Below are 22,786 nucleotides of genomic sequence, written 5' to 3'. Positions count from 1 at the left end.
CAGGGGGCATATTTGCAAACACGGCCGTCGTCGACCGAGCTCGCTCGACGCCTGTGTCGCGATTTCACCTTTTTTGCCTCTCGTTCGGACACAATCTCAAGACAACGCCGGTGTATCCATCCGCGCTACCACGTCCGCCCGCACGGCCATTTTGGAGTGGCGGTGGCTCGAGAAGGCAAAGCCTTGGGCTCGAGGCGGAGAATAGGCGAACTATTCCCTTTAGAAACCTCCTCCCCCCCCCCTTTTCTTCCTCGCCCCCTTACATCGTTTAACAACTAGAACAACAACGACAACGTCGTCGTCGTCTTCGAGAGGGCGACCATGACGCAGTACCTCCCTCCGAACCTACTCGCGCTCTTCGCGCCCCGCGACCCCGTGCCGTTCCTGCCGCCGCTCGCCAAGCTCCCGCACGAGAAGGTCCACAGGCAGCCCTACTCGGGCATCGCGGTTTACGTACATCTCTTCGAGGTAACGAAACGAACAAAGGAGAGAAAAAAAAACTCTACGACGAGAACCGTCCATAGCCGCGCGAGCTATTCGTCGTGAGTTTCCGAGCTCACGTGGTTTTTTTTTTCTCTTCTCCATTTCATTCAATGGGTAGGGCATGGTGGAAGTTTTTTTTTTTGGCCTACGGCCGCGTGGAGTTTGAGGCCCCCCCCTCCTCACCCCCTCACGTATCTCTCGCCGAGCTGAGGCCAGCAAGCAATGCCGTGCTTGGCGCGCGTGTTCTCCGGATTGTAAGCGGTGTGGTGAAAGTAAAACGCACGTGCCAAACGATGTGCCCCCCGTGTGACCATGCGACAATTTGCGTTGTGATGGCCGTCGTCGTAGGCCGCTTATTATTATGGGTTGGGCTTTGTGCTCGGGGGGGGGGGGGTGGTGGGAAACTTTGCTCTTTAAACCAAGCTGGTTTCCCGCGCGCGTACCTACCGCAGGTTAGGACGCACTCCAAACGTTGGCCACTAACTACAGCTCAAACAGTATAATACGGTACAACAATGTACAGCCATTTGTGCTTCGCCTATTAAAAGAGTCGTGCATGGCAGAGTCGGCAGTGAAGCTCCACAGCCCAAGCACGTGGAGGTAGCGAAACATCAACTTTATGTAGAACAACGCAGTTACTCCATGAATAATGCATCGAGGAGTTGTCCTGTGTGTTGTACAGATATGTTCTGCTACATCTTAAACGGCAGATCCAAAGTAAAGTTACAAATGTAATTCAATGGATTGCAGCAGCGATATTCTGATTTCGGCCAACAATGCTGCTGTTTGGAATTATGATTACCCTACGTCTGCTTAATGGATTGTACCGCAAGACCGTCTACAGATGGCGACAGCCTGCTTTGAAGTCTTCATGTAGCATTGGGTAGATAAAACACGATAAATAAAGGCTATGATGGTTGTCAACAAATATGCCATACGGCGATCACGTTGCACCCTATATTATATGTATCGTGTGTTTACAGCCTCGGCCATGGGTACATGTGCAGAATTGTTTTGCAAAGACGTTGCTGACGTACTTCAAGTTGGTGATTGCGCTTTTATCAGGAAAGCCCCCGTGTCAAGACTCTAGAAGGGCCTGAATTGAGATGAGCCATTTGCCAAGGACAGCCCAAATACTCGTTTTTAAGATGTTATGAGTTGGTTCAATCAGATAATTCCATTACTCAGGAAAACCTCAATAGGGCTAAATACCTTATGGAGATAGTTCTGAATTGGAATAAAATGGTTCGTTCCCAGGAAAGCCTCACTTGGTCTCAACTCACTTTTGCACCTCCAATTAGTACAGTTGGCTACGTACGGTGCAAAATGAGTTCAACATGCAAACGCTTTTGCAGGGGGTAATATTTTGTCATTCCATTAATTAGCGTCTTACATATGGGAGGAAATTGGAGTAAACTATTCACACAGAGGGTGGCACTCAAGGTTGCACACCGATGAATCTTAATTCATTATACTGCCAGCTCGTGAGTGCATTCAGCCCAAACCTACAACACCTGGTATTTACAGGCAGTCCCAAAATACAAATATGCCTAACCCTGTTTTGCACGTGATGTGCAGTAGTGTTTGGAGTGGTGTTGTGCACGCCCCCTTTAAACCATGGTGCTGTTTCTGGTATTAAGAATTGGCCAAAACTCTCAATACAGTACCCTCCTAAGGAGTTTTGAGACCCAGCAGAGCTTTTCAGGAGAATATCCATATGCTAATGCAGGACCTTCTGGAAAATTCAATGAAAAATTAAGCCCTGGTCTTAAGGCGAAGTGAAGCTTATCTGGATAAATAGCTTCATAATTAGTGACATGGCTTGCTGCTTGAGCCTTAAAAGCGCTGAAATGGCTAGTGGTTAAAGATAATGGGCTCCGGGGTATTTTTTGTTAAGCGATTCCATTGAATAAAGTGCATTCTGTTAAAGTGTGCTTTTTCAAAATGGGGCATCGTTAATATTGGCTCTTATCTCCAAAGACTTGTAAAAAACACATTTTGATGGTAGCATGGAGAACGATGAAAACATTACCGTCCAGCGGGTGATGGCAACATTTCTCGTTACTATTGGTGTGGATTTTACATTTAAGGAGAAGAGCATTGACTAGAAAGTAGTCAGACATTTTTATCAGGTGTGAGGTCAGACTCATGGGCACTCAAAATGCAACAAGCTGAGAAGTGCACGTAGAACGAGAATTGATTAACGCTTGGAATGTTATTGAAAGAAGAACACACAGGTCATGGAACACACAATTTGGATATGTCATATTCGCCATTTAAAAAAGTTAATTTGGGTGGGAAATATTACTAGTGGATTGTGACAGACGGAATAGACTGAAGGAATGGAAGATTAGAAATATGCCCTTGAAAACAGCCATTTTGCAGATCGAGCAATGAATTCATTTACAGGAATGAATGATTTTGGCATAGCAGGACTAAGGGATGGCGAGAGTATGGAGGCCGCCATCTAGGAATGGATTGGCAATGTGTCATGATGAGGAAAAGGGATTTGTTGTGGTTGAGGTAGCTCTGAAAGTGACTTCCTAGCCATGTTTATTGCACCAAACTCTTAAAAAGAGAGTATCAAACGACTTCTCTAAATAAAGTGTATTCGGCTCGTTTTTGCAATCTTGCCAGCTTTGTGCGTGCGAGCAAACTAAACTAAAAGATGTGTTTCACCCATTCTGTGCAGGATCCAAAAGATGCACCACCCCCAACCAGAGCCGAGACGAAAGAAGAGCGTATGGAGAGGAAGGCATGTACTTATTATTTGTTGCCGTCCGTATTGTGATATAAATAAATAATTACGGATACAGCTGCACTAATTTTATCGTAATTTGGTGTTACCTTACTAGTATTTATTATTGATAAAGTATCTGAGTCATGTATTTTACATTGTTTCTTGTCATGGTAGTATCTAATATGCATTTAACATGAATGTACGTGTTGTTTGTATTATTTAGAGACGTGAAAAAATTGAAAAGCGGGCGCAGGAAATTGAGGAAGAGCTGAAATTATGTGAGTGCAATAATTTTCTCATAAGTTTATAAACATAAAAGTCAATGTTTATCATCTTCAATAAATGGCATCATTTATGATAACTTATGGATCAATTACTGATTTGGCCATTGAATGGTCACATTACAGTAGAGCCCTTATTCACGTTGATATGGGGGGGTTGCTGTTCATGGATCCTGTTATCCGCAATTATCAAGAGTCTCGACCGACAAGGACAAATACGGACAATTAGGTAGATTTTCCACTAATTCCAGTTGATAATGGCCACAGGTAACAGGAGTCATGACAGGTAACAAGATCCAAGTGTTCATTTGCAGACTGCCCACGGATATCAGGAGTTTAGCGCGGTCTGCCTTAACATAATCCACACTGTCTCGGGGCGCTTCACATTTTGCCTCTAATGGCTAGTTGCAATGGGAGGTTAACAGGGTCATGGCGTGTGAATGTATGACTCCTGACTAACGCGAGTGGTCCGCAAGTGTGTGCCAAAAAACAGGCAGAGTAAAACGCCAGGTATCGTGCAGAATGGCAATTTGAACCTTTATTGTACCTTGAGTTGCATTCGACAATGCTGACATGCAAAGCATATCAATAAACTATTGAAGACATACAATTTTAGGAACTATTGCAATTCATATTGATCAGCACCACTATTTTCATTGTCTATGCACTACTGAATAGATTTTTCATTGTCCATCACCATCTTTGGACACCACGATCTATCTTGCTTGAACTGATTGTGCTCCACCTATGTGTGGTGGCCTTTCTGGCTAAGCTATTCATCGTCCCATGTACTAATGCACAGCCTGACATAGAGAGCGCAGACTGCAGTATATTGTGTTCTAGCTCCTCCATAGGACACCGCTCAACAACAATATGTCAGTGGTGTAATCAGGCCGTAATTTTACATCAACTCCATCACCATCAATGTGTCATCAAATCCAAGCCAGCAATCAATGGATGTGGGAATTAGGAATTTTCCACCAGACTGAATTATTTTGTGCTCCATGCACAGGAGGAATCGTTTTCAGCCACTTGAGGGTGTTTGATCTCCAAAATATTTGCAAATAACAGGAGTCGGCAGCATCAGACTTTTACATACTGTTGATAAAATGCTTGATAAGATCATCAGTTAATGGTACTATATTGTCATGACTGTGTTGTGCAAAATGGCTGTGGATTATAAATTCACCCACAGATAATAGGAGTTTCTGCAGACAGGTTCCGTGCGCGGATAATAATACGCAGATAATACGGGTGCAGATTTAATGAGTTCCATAAATGTATGCGAAAGAACTGTTCAATTGGAATCTAACAGTTGCTTGTATTTCATTTCAGGGGATGCTCACACCGACACAAATGTCCAGGGAGATGCGTTCAAGACCCTGTTTGTTGCACGCATTGTAAGTACATTAAAACATTTAACTTGTAATGTCATGCTTAACCATGCATATGTGGATCCAGCGATGAACAATGCATTGCTTTTCATAGTATTTGATGTTGCAGATTATAATTAAACACTTAATTGTTCTGAATTGTAACAAACATTGTCTTCGATGTGCAGAACTACGACACTTCAGAATCAAAGCTGCGGCGAGAGTTTGAAGTGTATGGACCCATCCGACGGGTAAGTTAATTTTAGCCATCGTTACATTTTTACCACCTTCAGGGAATGATGGTTTACTTTTTATAGAAACCGAACGTGAACTAATCAAGTTATGTCTTCCATACAGATCACCATGATTTACAACAAGGTGTCTGGAAAGCCTCGAGGGTATGCCTTCATTGAGTATGAACATGAACGTGACATGCACTGTAAGTACCGCATGCAAAGAAGCCTGTCCTTAGATGCATCAAGCACATTTACAATACCATTTTGCATGTGTGTATTGTGATGACTCGCATATGCTGAGACGATAGTATGCAGTTTTAACAATCGTAGAATTTTCTAGCCACCAGATTTTTTTATTTGCAGGTTTCCTTGTTCTACGCAGGTAAGTTATTGAGGCGAATCGCACCCAGTGGGGTACGATGAGATGCCATTGTCTTGTGATAAAGTAATTATAGTTAGACCTTGTAAAATAAAAGTAATGATCTGCCAATTCATGTATGCTTAGTTAAATATATTTGTTTGGCTCCTGACCTAGATATTAATTTTCTGTTATTTCTGTTGTCACTGCAGCCACCATTGTGATGGCAATGGTCACTGCTGGCTTGCAGCTGATGCTAGTGCTGCCCCTAACATCTCGTTGTGTGGTTGGTATATGGGTTTGTATGATGGTAAGACCTGTCTCCACCACAAAGGTTAAAAAAGGCAGGTGTAGATTGGCGCTTTACCAACCAATTGGCTAATTTTTGTAACCCATCATTGATCTAACATAGAAGTTGGAAAAGTGTCTTAATGCCTTGGGTGTGGAGTCTCCTTTTTATTTTAGCTATAACTTTTGTCTCTACAAAGTTTATAGTGTTGGAAAGCTTAACTGCAGGATATGAAGCTGATGGTTTTCCTGTGAATGGAAGTGTTTTGGGTATAAAGTAGTTTAAAACTAAAACTGGATATTTTTTTTGTATAGTCTGGCTGGATAGTTTGGGCTGGGACGTCTGTATGCCTTAGTGTTTGGGTAAGGTTTTCTTACGAAAGATTAACATTGCATACCTGTGAGTTTGGCTAAGGGTTGATTTAATTTGTTAGTGTTTTTGTTTAAAAGTTAACATAATATTTAAAATAGCCATATTTAGGATTGTTAGTCAACATTTAGGTTGGTTTCATGCATTATGGATGCTGTGAAATAAGGTCTTCAACCACAGGGTATAGTTTGCAATACTTGATAATACACAACTCTCTCGCACATAGTATAACACATAGCTTCACAGCTCGCACTTGTAACATTCAATATACATTGGTCCATACAAACTTCCTGAAACATGACAATTGAACACGCACATGTTTGCGCACAAGTTTTTTTTTTACCCGCACGCATAATCCCCACGTCGCAATAAATAACACTTAATATATTGTACAAGCATTGGCTAATTAAATACACTTTATAAAGTGAACGTGGCAAAAAACACTACTTAGAAACACTAGACACTGAAAACACAAAACTTTCAGGTAAGGTCGGGTAGGTATAGAACGTGGCGGCAAACTTCGACGTGTCCCGAAGATTGTTGAAAGTCCCGAAATTGAACTCGGCAAGATAGCGGATCTGCAGGCTCTGTTTGTTGTAAGTAAACGAAGGTAAATCGACTTCGTTTAGCCTTCCTGTATTTAATGTGCTTTCATTTATTTTGTTTTTAGGCTAACAGAGTGGATGGAAGTCTGTTTCCAGTGTTTCCCCACTGCAAACTGAAACCAAAAAAACTTAATCTCTTAATGCAGCAATTGCAAAATAAGAGATTTGTTCCCCTTCTTGGCACGTGAAGTGTTGCTAAACTTAGCCCAATTGCTTTTCGGCCAGCAACAGAGTAGTGTGGGAAACTCTGTCCTTGTGTTGCGGTGGTTGTGCTGTGAGTGAAGCCACCATTGTTATGTGGCTATGTGGCATGAGTGTGGTCTCAATGTGAGCAAATCTGTGCACCTAACGTAACTTTTTTCTACAGAACGAAGCCGAACATTGTTTTAAACATCGTGTACATGCTGCTTAATTTTGTTCTTGCAGTCGTCGTCTGGAATTTCATGAAGACCTGTCGTCAGAACAACTAATTATTACGAAATATATAAATTGTATGTTAACATTTGTTCTTTTGCTCATTTGTTGCAATGCCCTCATTTGTGGGCAATGGTTTTGTTTTAGCTGCGTACAAACATGCTGACGGCAAGAAGATCGATGGAAAACGAGTTCTGGTGGATGTTGAGAGAGCTCGCACTGTGAAGGGATGGCGCCCCCGTAGACTTGGTAAGTCGATGTGTGTGTGTGTGTTAAACTTGTAATTTCACACTTTAAGCAGTTCACAATGGGGGTGATCAAGAACCGTGAGAGAAAGTGCTGCTGCAAAACAGCCCAATTTTTCGTGTCATGATGGCAATTTTAAACTGGGAAAAATTATTGAGCACTGCACTTGAGAATTTACAGTTTACAATCAAACTGCTGATACTTGGGCATTCAGCTCCGTTGTCTGATAATATCCTAAGCCATTTTTGGGTTGACATGTCATGTTCCATGTTGCACTTCTGTGAAGATGCTAGTCAGCAAGTGCATTTTGGAATGTGACATGTTGACTCCAGTCATCAGCTTTAACTTGGGGTGGGTGGGTGGGGGGGGGGGTGTTGATGAGAATTAAGAATGAGACCTGCAACTTTATGTAAAACAAGAATGTTTTAATTTAATCTGGAACAAAAAAATGGGTCCACAAATGGGATTAAAATCCGATTTTGTTTATTTTGTGTAAGTGACATATCCACGTAAGTATTGTGATTTTGATGATCCGATGATATTGTGTCTTCAGGTGGAGGGCTTGGCGGCACCCGCAGAGGAGGTTCTGATGTCAATATTAAGCACTCTGGTCGTGATGATATGCGCCACAGTGAAGAAGGGTAAATGCACCATTTTTGCTTCCCTAAAAATATTTTTGTAAACGTTTTTATTGCAACTGATACAATACGCCAATTGCAGGGTGGGGGGGGGGGAACAAACTTCATGTACAGCAACCCAATATTGGCTGGACAGGACCCTATGTAGAACAGGGATTAAAAAAAAATAAGTTTCTCTAGAGTTCACTTTCATAGGAAATTGATTTGTATATGTATTCTAACTTCATATATTTAAAAAGAGTTGAAAACGTCGATTATTCATTTATAATGTAATCATCGAAGAAATTTATACCTGTTATATAATAACAGCTGTACATAGTTTGTTTCAACTGAATTTTTTTTTACAGCACAAGGGAACGAGATCGCGGAGAGCGAGAACGAAGAGAGCGCAGCCACGAACGGGTTCGCGAGCGCGACGGGGAGCGGGAACGCCCCGAGAAGAGCAACACTCGAGAGCGTGACCCTGTACGCGAGCGAGAGCGCGACGTCCCTCGCGAGCGGGATGCTACACGCGACCGTGGTGGCGAACGGGATAGGGATAGAGATCGGGAGCGGCGACGCAGGTCCCGCAGTGGCGGGGCTCGCGAGGGCCGGGAGGAGCGCAGCAAGGATCGCGATCGTAAGAGGCGCAGCCGCAGCCGTGACAGGAAGCGAGAGGAGAGACCAGAGGGCGAGGTGGGCGTAGAGGAAGGGCACGCCGGAGACTTGCCGCACGAGGGAGCGGACAACAAGGAGAATTTTGCAGAAGGCACCGAAGGCAAGGCAGAGATCGTGGGTGAGGAGGGAGGCAGGGAGCGCGATAGGGAGCGCGACCGCGACAAGGATCGCGACAGAGAGCGAGAGCGTGGCGAAAAGGGTCGCGATCGTGAGCGAGACCGCGATCGCGACAGGAAGCGCGGTCACAAGGACAAGGAGAGAGACCGCGATAGGGATCGCGAGAGAGGTGGAGGCGACCGTGACCGCGAGCGTAGGCGCGACAGGGATCGGGATCGGGAGCACAGGCGTGATCGCGATCGCGAGCGGGGCAAGGATGCCAAAGAGGAGAATGGTCAGGCAGCCACAGGTGGTAGTACTCAGGAAGCAGAGCAAAATGATGAGTCCATGCAGTCTGAGCCACCCAATGAGGCATCACAGGATGGCTACCAGCAGGTAGATCAGTTCATGACCGAAAATTACTAGAATGACATCGTCGAGAGCAATATAGCAAGTGAGATTCCAAACAATGTTCACATTTGTGATGGTTATACCTTAATGTCATGAGTGTGCCAATAATTCTGAAGTGCTTGTTATGTTCAAGAGTAATGCATATTGTTTTACTCCACTACATAGAGGTACAGGTAAGTTAGATGTCTTTTTAAAATGACTTCATAAGGAAATGTACATGTTCCAATTGGCTAGGTTTTGTTTTTACTTTGATTTGTCAGTATGCAATGATAACTGCTTGTTGGTGGTGTATTTGATTTTTTCATTTTCTGGATTAGTATTTTCAATAAAAGCTCACGCAAAAATGTTCTCCTGTATTTGATGAAACTAGAGTTGGTAGATGCTGATATAAAATGAAACTGTTCGTTGCTGTTCTGCGGAGTGCTACAGCTTGAATAAACTGAAGAAAATTGTGGTTCCTCTGTGTGGCACTTATAACAGTGCAATGGCTCTTGTACAGCACTCAAATATCTTGGAAATTAAAAAAATATTGGTAAAACCAATTGATTTGGGGCAAACGGTTCATACGGCTTTTTTAAAAGTACAAGTTTGACCAACATTGGAATGTTAGTGTGATTACGTCTGAAAATCTGACCAGATAGAACCTATAGTTTAAGTAGAACAAGCTGCTGTTATACCAGATCTTGGCAGATAGTTTTTCAGTTTGTAATTTTGCCTCCGGCCTTTGGCAGCCATTTTATAGGGTAAATTCCATTTGGGCATTATAAAGTCCATATGTTTGTTACTTTATACTTTTTTACCTGTTATACTGACCAGATCATTAGGTGGTACATAAACTGGTGTTCCGAATTTTTATTTTATTATTGAGAATTCCAGGTCCCATTTTATTGACGTTCGTTTAGTTTCACTGTTAAATCCTTTTAATAATGTATACACCAACACGGTGACTGCATCTGGCTTGGCCACTAATTTAGTACTTAACAAAAACGTGCAAAAACTTCCGGCTGTGGTTTTCGCATTTTCTATCCAGATTTTTCATCTTTTTTTTCTTTGTCCTATCATCAACGTGTACTTTATTTTTTTGGGAGAGCTGCAGCCCATCCACTCGCCAATACGTTTTTTTGTATGGTGTCTGATGAGCAATGGACCTTGTATTTATGAATTTCCTTGAGCATTTTACGATCTTCGCCACTTGCACAATTATGCTATTAGGCAGAGAATCGAGCACACTACTGTTAATCCGGTTTAGTCAAGGCCAACTTTGAACCTGGTATCTCGGTAGACTGGTCAAAAAGAGCTTCATAGCTCATCGGATTCCTCCAGCATAACGATTCCGATTTAGCAGTGTTGTGCTTGGACCTCGGAATATGATAAAAGGCTACTCCATCGTCCCTCCATAGCAGAGCTGCTACCTGAACCCATTTATCACGGCCAAACGTCCTGCGTGCCTGGTGGAAACGTTACCGTAATTGCTCAATACTTCAGAGGACGGACGCCTTTTGAAAAGCATTTCAACGCACGTGCAGGATTTTTCTTAATTTTGAACTTTTAAAAATGCCAAGAGATGTCAGCATGGGCATTTGGTAGTTTTTTTTCAACACTGGATTGTACAAGTCTAGATATCTCTGAATGCCCCAAAACACGAACCGTTTAAGCAACAGCTGTTGTGTTAAACCGTTAAATGTTTCTCATTCATACACGTGCTGTTTGCCGGCATCTGTTCAGAACAGGGCGCACAAATGTGGTTATGTGGCGATCAACACTACCACATCCACTAGTGCTAATGCTATCAACGTTCACTCCTATGTTAACCTAATTACTGTTTACTTTTCTAGTTACGTATATATTTTGTAGATGTATAGAATTATATCTAACACGTGGAGCAAAACCTTGTTCACATCAGAATAACGTCCCATCGCTGGAAAAGCCTCCCTTATTTTCACATCTTAATGTCTAGTAGTAGCCTGTGAACTGTGTGATTTAATCTCGCTGACATTTCTTCTGCCGTGTTCCTATGCTTTGACACTTGTATTTACTCTGATCATTTAATGCATTGAATACTCTCAGTTAATGTTGGGCCATAACAAAACAAGCATGCAATCGAATAACATTTCAATCGATTGGTCGAAGCGAGCAAACTGGCTTTGGGTTTCAAGGTAGCGACATAGAAAGCGATGAATCAACGATGCAGTGTTTGCATTCATGCAGCGTTTGTTTAATGATGTCTCGTGTGGTCACTGTTGTAGGAAACTTGCTTGGATTTGATTCCCAGCCAATTCTTAATGGGTTTCTAAATTTTATTTGACGGAAATCCTTAACGGAGTCTGAAGTCTTCAGGACATTCTGCTTTGTCATGTTTGACTAAACCCACATCGTTTTAATTGATTTGAGGAAATTGCGAAAAGCATTACATAATACATTAAATATAAAACGAAAAGTGAATATTTTATCATTTTTCAATGGTTAATGGTGGGATAAAGCTGTGACGCAGTGGTTAGTGCATTGTACTCTGAACCCAGTGACTTGGGTTTAACATAAGTGGCAAGTGATGAACTGACCTTGGGCTCGATTTTCCCAAAGCGCAACTGAGCCTGATAAAGTATGGCCTAACAAGCCCCAAAGCGCACTAATCAGCGTGACAAATTGTGGTCAAACAGTCACCATGATCGAACAAACGTGGGAAGACCTTCGCCCATCGGCGGATTTCCCTGCTTACCATCGGCTTGAATGTCACTACATGAAAGGCACACTACTTCATTGGTGGTGTGACGTTTATCAGTGTTGAGAACGAGACATTCTAGATCGTAACGCTAACAGCCCAAATATTAAACCCACCAACTTCAAGGTTGCTATTTTTACGTATTTGAAGATTTTTTTCCTGGGTTTAAGCATAGCCAACATGTCACCAAATAACCTGAAAGTGCCCGACCATGTCAGATGCCGGAAATTAAACAGTTTTGAGCCTTGATAGTGCTTGGATATGTGACCGCAATGCAGGCCTGGACTGGCCCGGACCAGCCATAGGGTAATCCGGGCAAATACCCGGTGGGCCGGTCCGTTCCGAAGGCCAGTCTGTGTGGGGAAATTGCAAATGTGATCAAAGTAAAAATTATTGCCTTCAATGTGTACGCTTCATTGCTTATGTACGCCCCAAAAATTATTTCTCACCGGCCCATTTGTGTTTTTTTCGGACCAGCCCAAATGGGCGAATACTATCCGCAACGCAAAATCACGCGAATACGTCGTCACATCGAAAATCGGGCTACCAGTACACCGTTTGTCGCACAACCTATTATCAAAATATATAACTGCCGCCGTGCCAAAAAAAAGCAGGTGCTGTAGGCTGCTGTGATGCTATGTTATCAGCAGATGGCAGTGCATCAAAACCCATTGCAATGTACTGAACTAATCCACAACATCGTTTTCTCCCCACCTTTAACCCGCACTGACCAGCGTGGTGAAGTATCGTCAAGCAAACCTCACGACCTCCCATGGTGTGGGAGGCATTATTAATCTTGATTTGAACCTTTCGTGGATGCTTGTGTTGCGCCCGAAACGTCGTGATTTATTTTATACCTACGTGACTTTATTATTTGGTTTGTTTAATGTAATTGCTTCCTTACTGTTTGGTTCTATTCGGTAAAGTTACGTAAAAGTATAAAACAACAAAAAATAACAAAATTCACGACGTTTCGGCCACAACACAAGTGGCCTTCATCAGGTGAAGGGACCAGACTGTCTCGAGGACAGCGCTGGAGTGAACACAGCCAACCTCAGACCGTGACTTTCAAGCTTGTGTGAGAGGAATTAAGGTGCCTTGACAAAGGAATTAGCATTAAAAAAATTAGCATTCAATTGGCGGACTTAGCATGGTGAACGGTGTAGAGGGGGTGAACATGTGCAGACCGGCGAGGGGGGGAGGGGGAGTTTACATATTTATGGTGTCAAAAGGGAATTTAAGCAGCCGCGAAAGTTTGGGATACCACTACTTGAAAAAATATACTGTACCATTGAAAATTAGTTTAATGTTTGGTTCGATTTAGAACATGTTTCCAATGGTTGCTTAATTTGAAACCATCTTCTCGGTTGAAATTGTGTCTGTGTTTGTAAATCTGAATTGTCTCGTGAACAAATCTCTGATGAAAACCCGTGGGTTTGCAAAGAACCTTGGTATCGGAGAAAATTATATCGTGATCACCCACAGCATTGTAACAGTGATCAGCTACGGCAGAAGAATTCGTTCTGCCGTGTTTCAAATCTGATTTGTGCTCGCGAATTCGGTCAGAGACATGTCGTTTCGTCTCCCCGATATAGCAGTCACCACAGGTGCAGATCAATCTGTAAACTCCGGGGTACTGTATGTCAGGATCTTGTGTTTGTTTAGAATTTTGGGGATCTTTTTAGTAACGCCTGCTATATATGACAGTGTGATGGTTTTGATCGGAGTATCAAGTGGTTGTTTCTGTATGGAGGGAGAAACAGCTTGGCGGATGGTAGGTCAGAGTATCCATTCCTTTTGAGGGCCAGATGCACATGTTTTAATTCACTGGTCAAGTGGTGTTGGTCCGAAATGCAATGAGCCCTGTGGTATAACGTTTTGATGAGATAATTATTTTGCGTCGGGTGGTGGTGGGAATCAGGTTTCAAGTAGGAATATGTGTGGGTGGGTTTCCTGTAGACAATGTCCCAATGAGCCATCAGGTCTCCTCTCAAACAGAACATCCAAGAATGGCAGCTTGCCATCTTTCTCCACTTCCATGGTGAATTTGATGGCGGGGTGTCTGGAATTAATGTGGTCTAGAAAAAGGTTCAAAGCTGGGAGGCCATGCGGCCAAATGACGAAAGTATCGTCTACATATCTCTTCCACAGGGAAGGTCTGAGGGTGGAAGTTTGGATGGCGTCTGATTCAAATTTCTCGATGAAAATATTGGCTATCACTGGTGACAAGGGGGATCCCATGGGGGTACTCTCATTTTGTTTGTAGAAGGAGCCATTCCAAGTAAAATAGGTATTGTTGAGGCAGTGCCTAACCAGTGCAGGTGTATCGGGGTCTAGTCCATGTTGGACCAAATTTTCAATTATTTCAATGGTATCAGGTACTGCGACCTTGGTGAACAAAGAGACCACATCGAAGCTGACAAGGATATCGTCAGGGGACAGTACAACGTCTTTGACCATAGAAACCAATTGGGCTGAGTTAAGTACTGCTGAGGCGGTCTTGCCAGTGAAAGGCAGCAAGGTATCTGACAGAAAACGGGCTAGTCTATAGGTAGGGGAGTTGATCGTGGATACGATGGGTCGTAGTGGGGTGCCTTCTTTATGAATCTTTGGAAGACCATAGAATCTAGGGGGTCTTGCAGCAGAAGGTTTTAAGAAGGGACGTTTAGTTGGGTTGATTAGGGAGGTCGAACTTGTGATGATCTTGTTGGTTTTCATTGCTAGGCTATTAGTAGGGTCATTTTTAATTTTTGAGCAACTTCCATCGTTGAGCAGATTCTGGATTTTGTTGTTGTATGAATCTTTATCCATAATTACAGTAGCGTTGCCTTTATCGACTGAGAGGATGACTATGTCACTTCTGTTTTTTTTTAATTCGCGAGTTCAGAGCGTTCATTTTTGCTGATGTTGCTAATGGGTTTCTTAGCATTCTTAAGAATAGTGGCTATTTCAGCTCTCGCAACATCTGCTTGGATGTGTCCTACGCCTTTGAGGGCTACATTGACCTGAGATATGATATCATCTACTGGTATGTGTTTTGGGGTGGCCGAAACGTCGTGAATTATTTTTTTGTTTTATACTTTTACGTGACTTTACCGAATAGAACCAAAGAGTATGGATCCTTGCAGTCACGAAAGCTTCAAATCTAGAATTCATTGCTTCCTGTTATCGTTTAAACGTTTTTTCCGTTCAAATAGAAGTTTATAAGAGACGTAAAGTGGGTGAGTTCATATAATCATAACTTTTAAATACAGTATAACAAAAAACGCATCTCAAAACTCTGGTACACGTGTGTGTACACTGTGTCTGTATGTGCCTAACATAGCTAGATTACCTTGTTTCTGGTTCACGTATATATGTGCTATAGTTGTTACAGTATTAATTTCTACATACAGCATGTGCAATTCAGTGGCCTAACTACCTTATCAGCTCAGGGGGTACGGCAATCGGTCAGGTGGGGCCCCAATGATTGATTTGTCTCGCACGGTCGCTCCTAGGGCTATTATCATTCGCGTCTCATTTTGCCTAATCACATGGTAGTTGTCAAGGAGGCCCCAACTCGTAACTTTGGCCACCAGGAGGAGGTGGCGGGTGCGCAAGGCACACAAGTTTGCCCCGAGCTAGTTAAGCTGCTGATGCCAATGGGATTGGGATGGACACGTCGCTCGAAGGGGCGATGGCAGTCACAAGAGTGAACACGTCAAAGGAGATGGAGTCAAGAAATCGGCACGTGTGTTCCTGGCGCTTGGATGGATTTGCAGAACCGTGAGAAATAGACCATGATTGAGTACGATGATTGCAACAGATGTCACGCCATAGGATAACAGCAAGCACACTGGGTGACCCCATGCGTGTGATGTGTAAAAAAAACCCAGCCATAAGTACACGTACAGCCCTGAATGGTCAATCCCCTGGTGGATTAGATATACGTTATTAATTGGCGTTGCAATGTAACCGTTGGGAAATGCAGTTCGTGGTTGTTGACATTCAACAACACACGATGGGGCTTTCTCACAACTAAATTATAATAATGCTGCAATTATAATAAACGGCCAATTGCCAGTCCAACCGCTGGATGAGCACCTTCCCGCGCTGTTGCAGGTCCGTGTGTGGTTATTTGGCCATACTTCACACTCGGGGTGGTGGGTGGAAATTATCAATCTTGAAAGCAATCTGTGGCACAACACTCTCACCATCACCACCACGTTGTTGAATTCCCAGCCTCGCTCTGCGCTGCAATTCGACTTGGGCGTCAAAGGAGGGCGCCTGCTCTCGCTGTTGCGACGACGACGATGATGTTGTTGGAACGAGTGGGTAGGAGGAGGAAGGGTGGTGGTTGTTAACAAAAAAACCCCGCTCAACTGGGGAGAGAGCGAACGAGTGAGGGCACAGAGAAATACAGCGCCATCTTCTCGTCGTCAGTAGAAGCACTCTGTGTGTGTGTCTCTAACCATATCTCTCTCCTCCTCCTCATCCTCTGCGTCTCTCTTTTTTTCTCCACGGCTCAACATTTCATTCTCGGCACGTCTCACGAGGCTCAGCAAGCGGCAGCAGCAGCAACAATGGGCGTCAAAGGCTGTATGAAATGCGTCAAATACCTCCTCTTTGTGTTTAACTTCGTCTTTTGGGTGAGTTTCGTTTATTTTTGCGGGGTTTTTTTTAGCGCATTGCTCTTCTGTGGGAGGCATCCATCCAGCAGTGGATTGATCGTGGCCGCTGCTGATTATGATGAATGGAGACTGTGATGCTGACTTCGACGTGGGATGCGTGTGTGTGTGTCTTTGCATTGTGTGGTTGCACACGTCACATAAACAGCAGCGGCAGTGGTGGAATGAATTACTTGACCGCCAACATCATCCACAGCAGTTCTCACGGATGTAATTGTGTCAATCCACTGCTGGATGAGAGCCTCTCCACGCCGTGTGGGTTACTTGACCATACTTCACCACGCTGGTTCTTAAGCATGGTGTTTGTTTTAATCACCGCTACCAGGTGTGTGTGTTTTTTTTTTCCCACTGCGTGTGTGTGTGCCTGCATAATGAATATACACGTATAGAAGGAGACTGTTGTGGAATATTTAAATTATATGCATAGGACACGTTTGAATACACGAAATGGCTATGTTTGAAGAAGAAGAAGAGCAAAAAAAAGAACCCGTACGTAGGTAGTATTGTGTGTTTAACGTCTATAAGTAATTGGTAAGATCCCGTTAGGAATTTAGGGCGTGGGACCGCAGAGATTTTAACGGCGCTTGTTTAACGCTGAGTGACCACTCGCACTGTGCCAAATATGTAGCACTAATTTTTTTTTTAATTTTCAGACGTGCACGGGGCTGATGTTTTTATTTTGTTTGTTTAATGATCTGTGGCTTTTCTTGCCGATCTGACGAAATCCCATGCAGTGTATTGCTGCAGTAAAAAAAAGGCGACAATTACATTAAATTACCCACAGCGTGGCGACGTACAAAACGTCTTTGCTTTAGAATTGCATTGCAGTATTTAGTACTGGGTGTATAGAGTATATAATGGATATCGATCCGTAACCGTTACATACACGGGGCTGTTGGTGTTGGTACTTGTATTATAATGTGATGGTAAGTCTGCTTATATAATATTGAGAATAGTTATGTAATCAATACTGATAGAAAATAAAACTAAATATCCACTTGGCCTCTGGGTAATGTTTGGGTCGGTGTCTCTCACAATATTGATAATTCAAATAAAAATAGCATATTTTTTGACGAATTAATTGGACACAAAACTACACACAGCACTATCAGTTTTTTTTGTCAGCAAAATTACCATCTCGATAGGAATAAGTTCAACTTTACCCCCTATTAGAATAATTAATTAGCGAAAGTCTAATAAACAACGTGGGCCACTCTCCCAGTTTACTTAATCAGCTGTGGCCATGGCTCCCACAAAGGCACTGGGAAAACATTTGCTGGTAATTGCTCCACGTTTTGTGTGTAAAAAAAAAGCTTCTTGTACACCCTTTGTCTCTTCAAACATGGGTTTGAAACGGCGTTCGTTTTGAGAATTCACAATTGCCCTTTCTATGCCGTTGCACGGTATAAATACACTATTGAGGACTGGGTGATGGATAACAATGTGCAGCGTTCTGTAGGGGCTAATTGAGTGCTTAACCCGACTTGTAGCCAACTTGTATGCTCTCAGGAATGCATAACAAAGTATAAATACAACGTCTAAAATCCATTACAGCTTGTGCAAGTCCAGACTAGAAGTTCTGACGCCTAATTATACAACGCCTCTTGGCCATATCTTAGCTCTATGCAAATTCTACAATGCTGCACGTGTGCTCATAACCGCTGTGATGCTCCAAGGTGGTCGTCCCCCCCCCCCGGGCGGTTTGTGGAGGTAGTGGTACATCCCTGCATTAGCTTGCTCACGGTACCTGCTGGCGGAAGGGCCTCCAACAGGAAGGAGCTCTCAAAAAGAGCTCATCTAGAGGGGGTATTTTGGAATGGCAATTTCCAAATGGTTCCAGAAGCACACAGCCACAATACGCAACCTCACACACCCAACTGCAAGCGTGCACATATGTGCGATTCACCCGTGCAGTGCTCCAAAGTGGCCCGTGGCTGTTTCAGGAGAGTCACTCTATTCCACTAACAGTTGGGAGAGGCGTTTGACCCGTGTCAACGATCATCGCGGAAGCAGCCTCCGAGACGGAGAGTGTCTCTAATTAATTTAAGTCAGTGGTCTCTTACCATCAATGCCATTGAAATCCCAACGTTTTTTTTCTGATACGCCATGTTTGCCCTCTTAATTTAATTGAAACAGCCTCTCTGGGAGCCTTATGTCCGAGTTATTTGTGTGCCACACTTACCCCCTTACTATTAGCTGAGTGCAAGAGCGGACAGTAGGCGATTGTATTGAGTGGTTCGTGATGTTTTAAGTCTTATTTGCCAATCTCTGTGTCATTTTGCTTAAACAATAAACACATCAACACAGGCGGTTGGTGATGTGGTGCAATGGGTTGATTCCATCTTTTGCGGGCGCAGTAGCTGAAATAATTTCTCAAATCTCTCCCTCCCAGATCTCTGTCTACTCATTATCAATGGGTATGCCACGATCAGTTGATCGGCAAGTGTGGGTACTCTCAAATATTCTCGGCCCTTCGGCCAGCCGTTGCAAGAGAGTCGGCAGAAATTATCTCCCGTGAAGCTCTATCTGGAGGAGGCTCTCTAGAGCTCACCCTTGAAAAAAAATAGCTGCATAGCTCAATGGATCATTTATACGAATAATAAACTTATGAACTTCTGAGTTCCCTTTAGTGGAGGGCCTTCTTGCACAGCGGTGGCATGAGCAAGCAATCGCAGGGCAGCAAACACACACAAAAGGAATGTCATACAAATCTTACAAAAAGTAGTGCACGCACATTCTTTGAGTCACGTAGATAGGTTCAAAGAAAATAACAAAATACTACTACTTGCTATTTTTTGTTATTTTCTTTGAACCTATCTACGTGACTTTACCGAAAGACCCAAAGAATATGAATTCCTGCAGTCACGAAAGCTATAAGTTGTGCACGCATATTTTGGAATTGATCGTCATTCTACATTGTCGACTGATTGACACTTTTATTACAGTAGTGAATTGTCATAATTCCTGTCACTAAAAAAAAACGAAAGTAGCTCAGCACGTTGTCAATCGATGCAGCCCATTTTTCACAACCCTCATTGCAAGTGGAGCACTGGGATTATATTGGTCATAACTGTAATCCCACTCAAAAGTGCAGTAAATCTTTAGTGGCTTCTATTGGCGATGCCCTGCATATTCTAATGTGCAAAACTGTGAGTTACGGCAGGTGCTGGAAAACACACGTGTCCCCTGGCTCTTCTGTCCCTGCAGACTTTTATCAAATTCGAGAGCAGATTTTAATCCAGTCACAGATTCTCCTTGGATTTCAGTTGATGTAATAACAAGGCATTTAGCTCCTTTAGAGTGTGTTGTGGGGTTAAAAGTTATGGGTTATGGCTTGGGTTAGGGCTCATAGTTTACACAGGGGCTAGGATTGAGCATTGGGGTTAGAGTTAGGGTCCGTATACAAATTCACGCTTTAGCCGTGAATAATTATTTTTTTCAGAATTTAAAAGCTGGCTTTAAGTCTAGTTTACAATTGTCTTAATGGCTTCACAAATCACATGCGGCTAAAAATTAAACATTCTTGCGTTTTTTAAAGTTTTCTCGTGCTGCTTTGCTTTGGGATATGCCACTCATCTTTTCCGTGCTTGTGATGTCATGGACAGCTGGCCGGAGGCGCAGTGTTGGGGATCGCCTTGTGGCTGCGCTTCGACTCCCAGACCAAGGATATCTTTGACCTGGAGGGTTCCCCCTCCACCTTCTACACTGGTAAGAACGACTGGCTCTGGTCTGATCCCACAAAGCCTGTTTCCAGAGCAGACAACAGTGAACGCAGCTGTGCGGCGTGCATTCTTGAGTTTTCTTAAATCAAAGCCAGAGATTGTCTCCACGGCATGAGTATTATATTCCTCTGGCATGCTTTGATTTGTGATGTTTCATATGCTAGTGCCACGCTGTGCCCACACTGTTGGCAGTGCATCACATACACATTGGAAGCTCCCATCATCAGGGTGTTTGCCTCATAGAGTGCAGCATTTCCATTATATATGAGTTATACGAGTGACATGGATCACAAACATGGACAATGGCAAAGAATATGGAATACAAACTGAAAAGTGCACAAGGAAGCATGAATGGGGTTTATGATTCGACTTACACTGAGAGACAGGAAGAGAAGGAATACGAGAATTTAGAGATCTTACGCAAGTTAGAGATATATTATTCGCCGTCAAGAGAAATAATTGGGCTTGGGGAGACGTGTCAAGAGAAGAGACGGGGATGGCCCGGTGGTCGAGGCTCATGATGGAATGGCATCCAATGGAGGAAACATCCGAGAGGATCTCCACTGTGGAGATTGAGTGATGAAATCAGCACGTGTGCAGGAGATAGATCGATTGTTGCATTGCCGGATGGCAGTGGCTTGGCGAGCCCTTCATCCAGCAGTGGATTGACCATGGTGATGATATGTTTGGCCCTGTGATGCTTAAGTGAACGAAGCAGAATCCCGTCGTCTGACTTATTAATCAGTGTTTTTGATGAGTGATCATGTGATTGACATAATTCCTTAACGTTTATGGGATACTAGCTTTTTTGCCCGTCCAAGGACGGATGTATATTGCAGTACATTTGAAATGTTCAATAGAAAAATTGTTCAGCTCATGATATGAATGAGGGGGGTTGCCCCATGTGGAGTGACGTCACCCACTAATGGTTATTGGGGAGGGGTGCGGCATGTGGAGTGACGTCACGCGGGGGGGGGGGTGGGCCTCATGTGGAGTGACGTCACGCGCGGGACGGACAGATATTTATTGGTGATTATAGATGGTAATAGGCATCGGATCACACTTATTATGCATGCATTCTTTTGGTTCACATGCAAATAATAATGTTGACATTACATTTATGCTAATAGAGCACACGGAACTGCAAATGAGGCAAGATGGATTATTAACATTAAACGAGGCTGTAAAATTGAGACAAAACCGCACTCGATTTGTAAGAGTTAATCAAATCTCTTTTGAATGAATTGTCACAGACATACGTTCAATACTGTGTGAAATGTGCATCACTTGGCAGGTGCATCTGTGGGATATGTCACGCCATCACTTAAAATGTGTGAATTGAGAGCCTGCTGTATATGCAGCCAGTTTATGAATTCCAAATGTGGTCATGTTATGGAATTGCATGAGAATCACAGTACTGTACATTATCTACTGACTTCCATGTTAGCGCAGTGAATGTGTTTATCAATTGATCACTTTGTTAAGGGCGCCACGGTGGCTCGGAGATGTTAACTACCTCGCCTGGTATGCAGGAGGTTGTGGGTTCAATCCCGACTCTGATAATGCCTGCTGTATATTTGGAGTTTGCATGTGTCTCTCCCCGTGGTGGTATGAATTTTATCCGGGTCCTCTGGTTTTTCCCTCCACATTCAGAAACGTGCGTTGAGAGCAGTGGTTTTTAACCTGGGGTGCACGCACCCCCTGGGGGTGCGAGATGCCCTTTGTGGGGGTGCGAGACATGGCCAGATTTTTTTTCAAAGGTAAATCATCGCAACACAAATTAAGCACGGGCACGTAAGTACAACTACTTTGTTTCATCAAACCCTCTATGTATTTATTAACATTTTATATTTGTAAAAAAAACATTAGGATTGAGAACCAAAGGGGTGCAAAGCTGCAGTAAAGGCTAAGAACCACTGGTTTAGAAAATATGTCGCTGCTATATATGTCCACATGATAAGCTGCTTTGTTGAGCTGCCATTTGTGGCCAGGTCGCTTCTGAAAAAGAGCTACATACAGTAGTTCAGTGGATCTTACCTGTTAAAATATAAATAGTAGACGGTGATAAGAGCCCAATGAGATAGAATGATTCGTGAGCTCACCTGGGGTATAAAATGTACGACATAGAGACTTCAGAAAAACAATTGTAACCCATTCTTTGACTCACATCATCACCATCAGGCATGATCAACTCCTCAGATTCAAACTTTTAATTGAGCTGTTAAGGCCCAATGAGCTCACCAATTATTTTTCAAGGAGAAGCACTGGCCAAGACCGCCAGCAGTGGTGGTAATTACAGAACACTGCAGGGATGGAATGTGCAAACTAACAAGAGCAAACACAAACATCTTTCACGAGACGCATGCCAAAAAAGTCACTGCAAACAGAATAAAGATTGCTTAAACACACTGTAGGGTAAAGGTCTCCTCAAGCCATTGCCACGATCATGGGATCAACCGATTTTTACATCGTTCATTTTAAT

The 22,786-nt window shown here is 43.3% G+C and overlaps 2 protein-coding genes across 3 annotated transcripts in view; both read left to right on the top strand.

The window, feature by feature from the left end:
• On the top strand, window positions 1-9,650 carry SNRNP70 (small nuclear ribonucleoprotein U1 subunit 70). The gene is made up of 9 exons (XM_032960054.2): window positions 1-468; window positions 3,176-3,238; window positions 3,447-3,501; window positions 4,840-4,904; window positions 5,066-5,128; window positions 5,235-5,316; window positions 7,296-7,397; window positions 7,948-8,035; window positions 8,380-9,650. The coding sequence occupies exons 1-9, from the start codon at window positions 322-324 to the stop codon at window positions 9,209-9,211; spliced, it is 1,497 nt and encodes a 498-aa protein (XP_032815945.1). The 5' UTR covers window positions 1-321; the 3' UTR covers window positions 9,212-9,650.
• Window positions 9,651-16,190: 6,540 nt separating this feature from the next.
• The window catches only part of LOC103091825 (CD9 antigen), a 37,097-nt gene continuing 30,501 nt past the window's right edge, over window positions 16,191-22,786 (top strand). For both annotated transcript variants that reach the window (XM_032960052.2, XM_032960053.2), the window contains exons 1-2: window positions 16,191-16,543; window positions 20,188-20,290. In XM_032960052.2, coding sequence (XP_032815943.1) covers window positions 16,478-16,543; window positions 20,188-20,290 — 169 coding nt within the window. In that variant the 5' untranslated portion in view covers window positions 16,191-16,477. The remainder of the gene's footprint in view (window positions 16,544-20,187; window positions 20,291-22,786) is intronic.

This window comes from Petromyzon marinus, chromosome 24 (assembly GCF_048934315.1).
Source record: "Petromyzon marinus isolate PM22_M1 ecotype Great Lakes invasive population chromosome 24, UKy_Petmar_22M1.pri1.0, whole genome shotgun sequence".
NCBI classification, from domain to species: Eukaryota; Metazoa; Chordata; class Hyperoartia; order Petromyzontiformes; family Petromyzontidae; genus Petromyzon; species Petromyzon marinus.
Note: the sequence above shows the minus strand (reverse complement) of the source record. Positions and strands in the feature narration are given on the sequence as shown.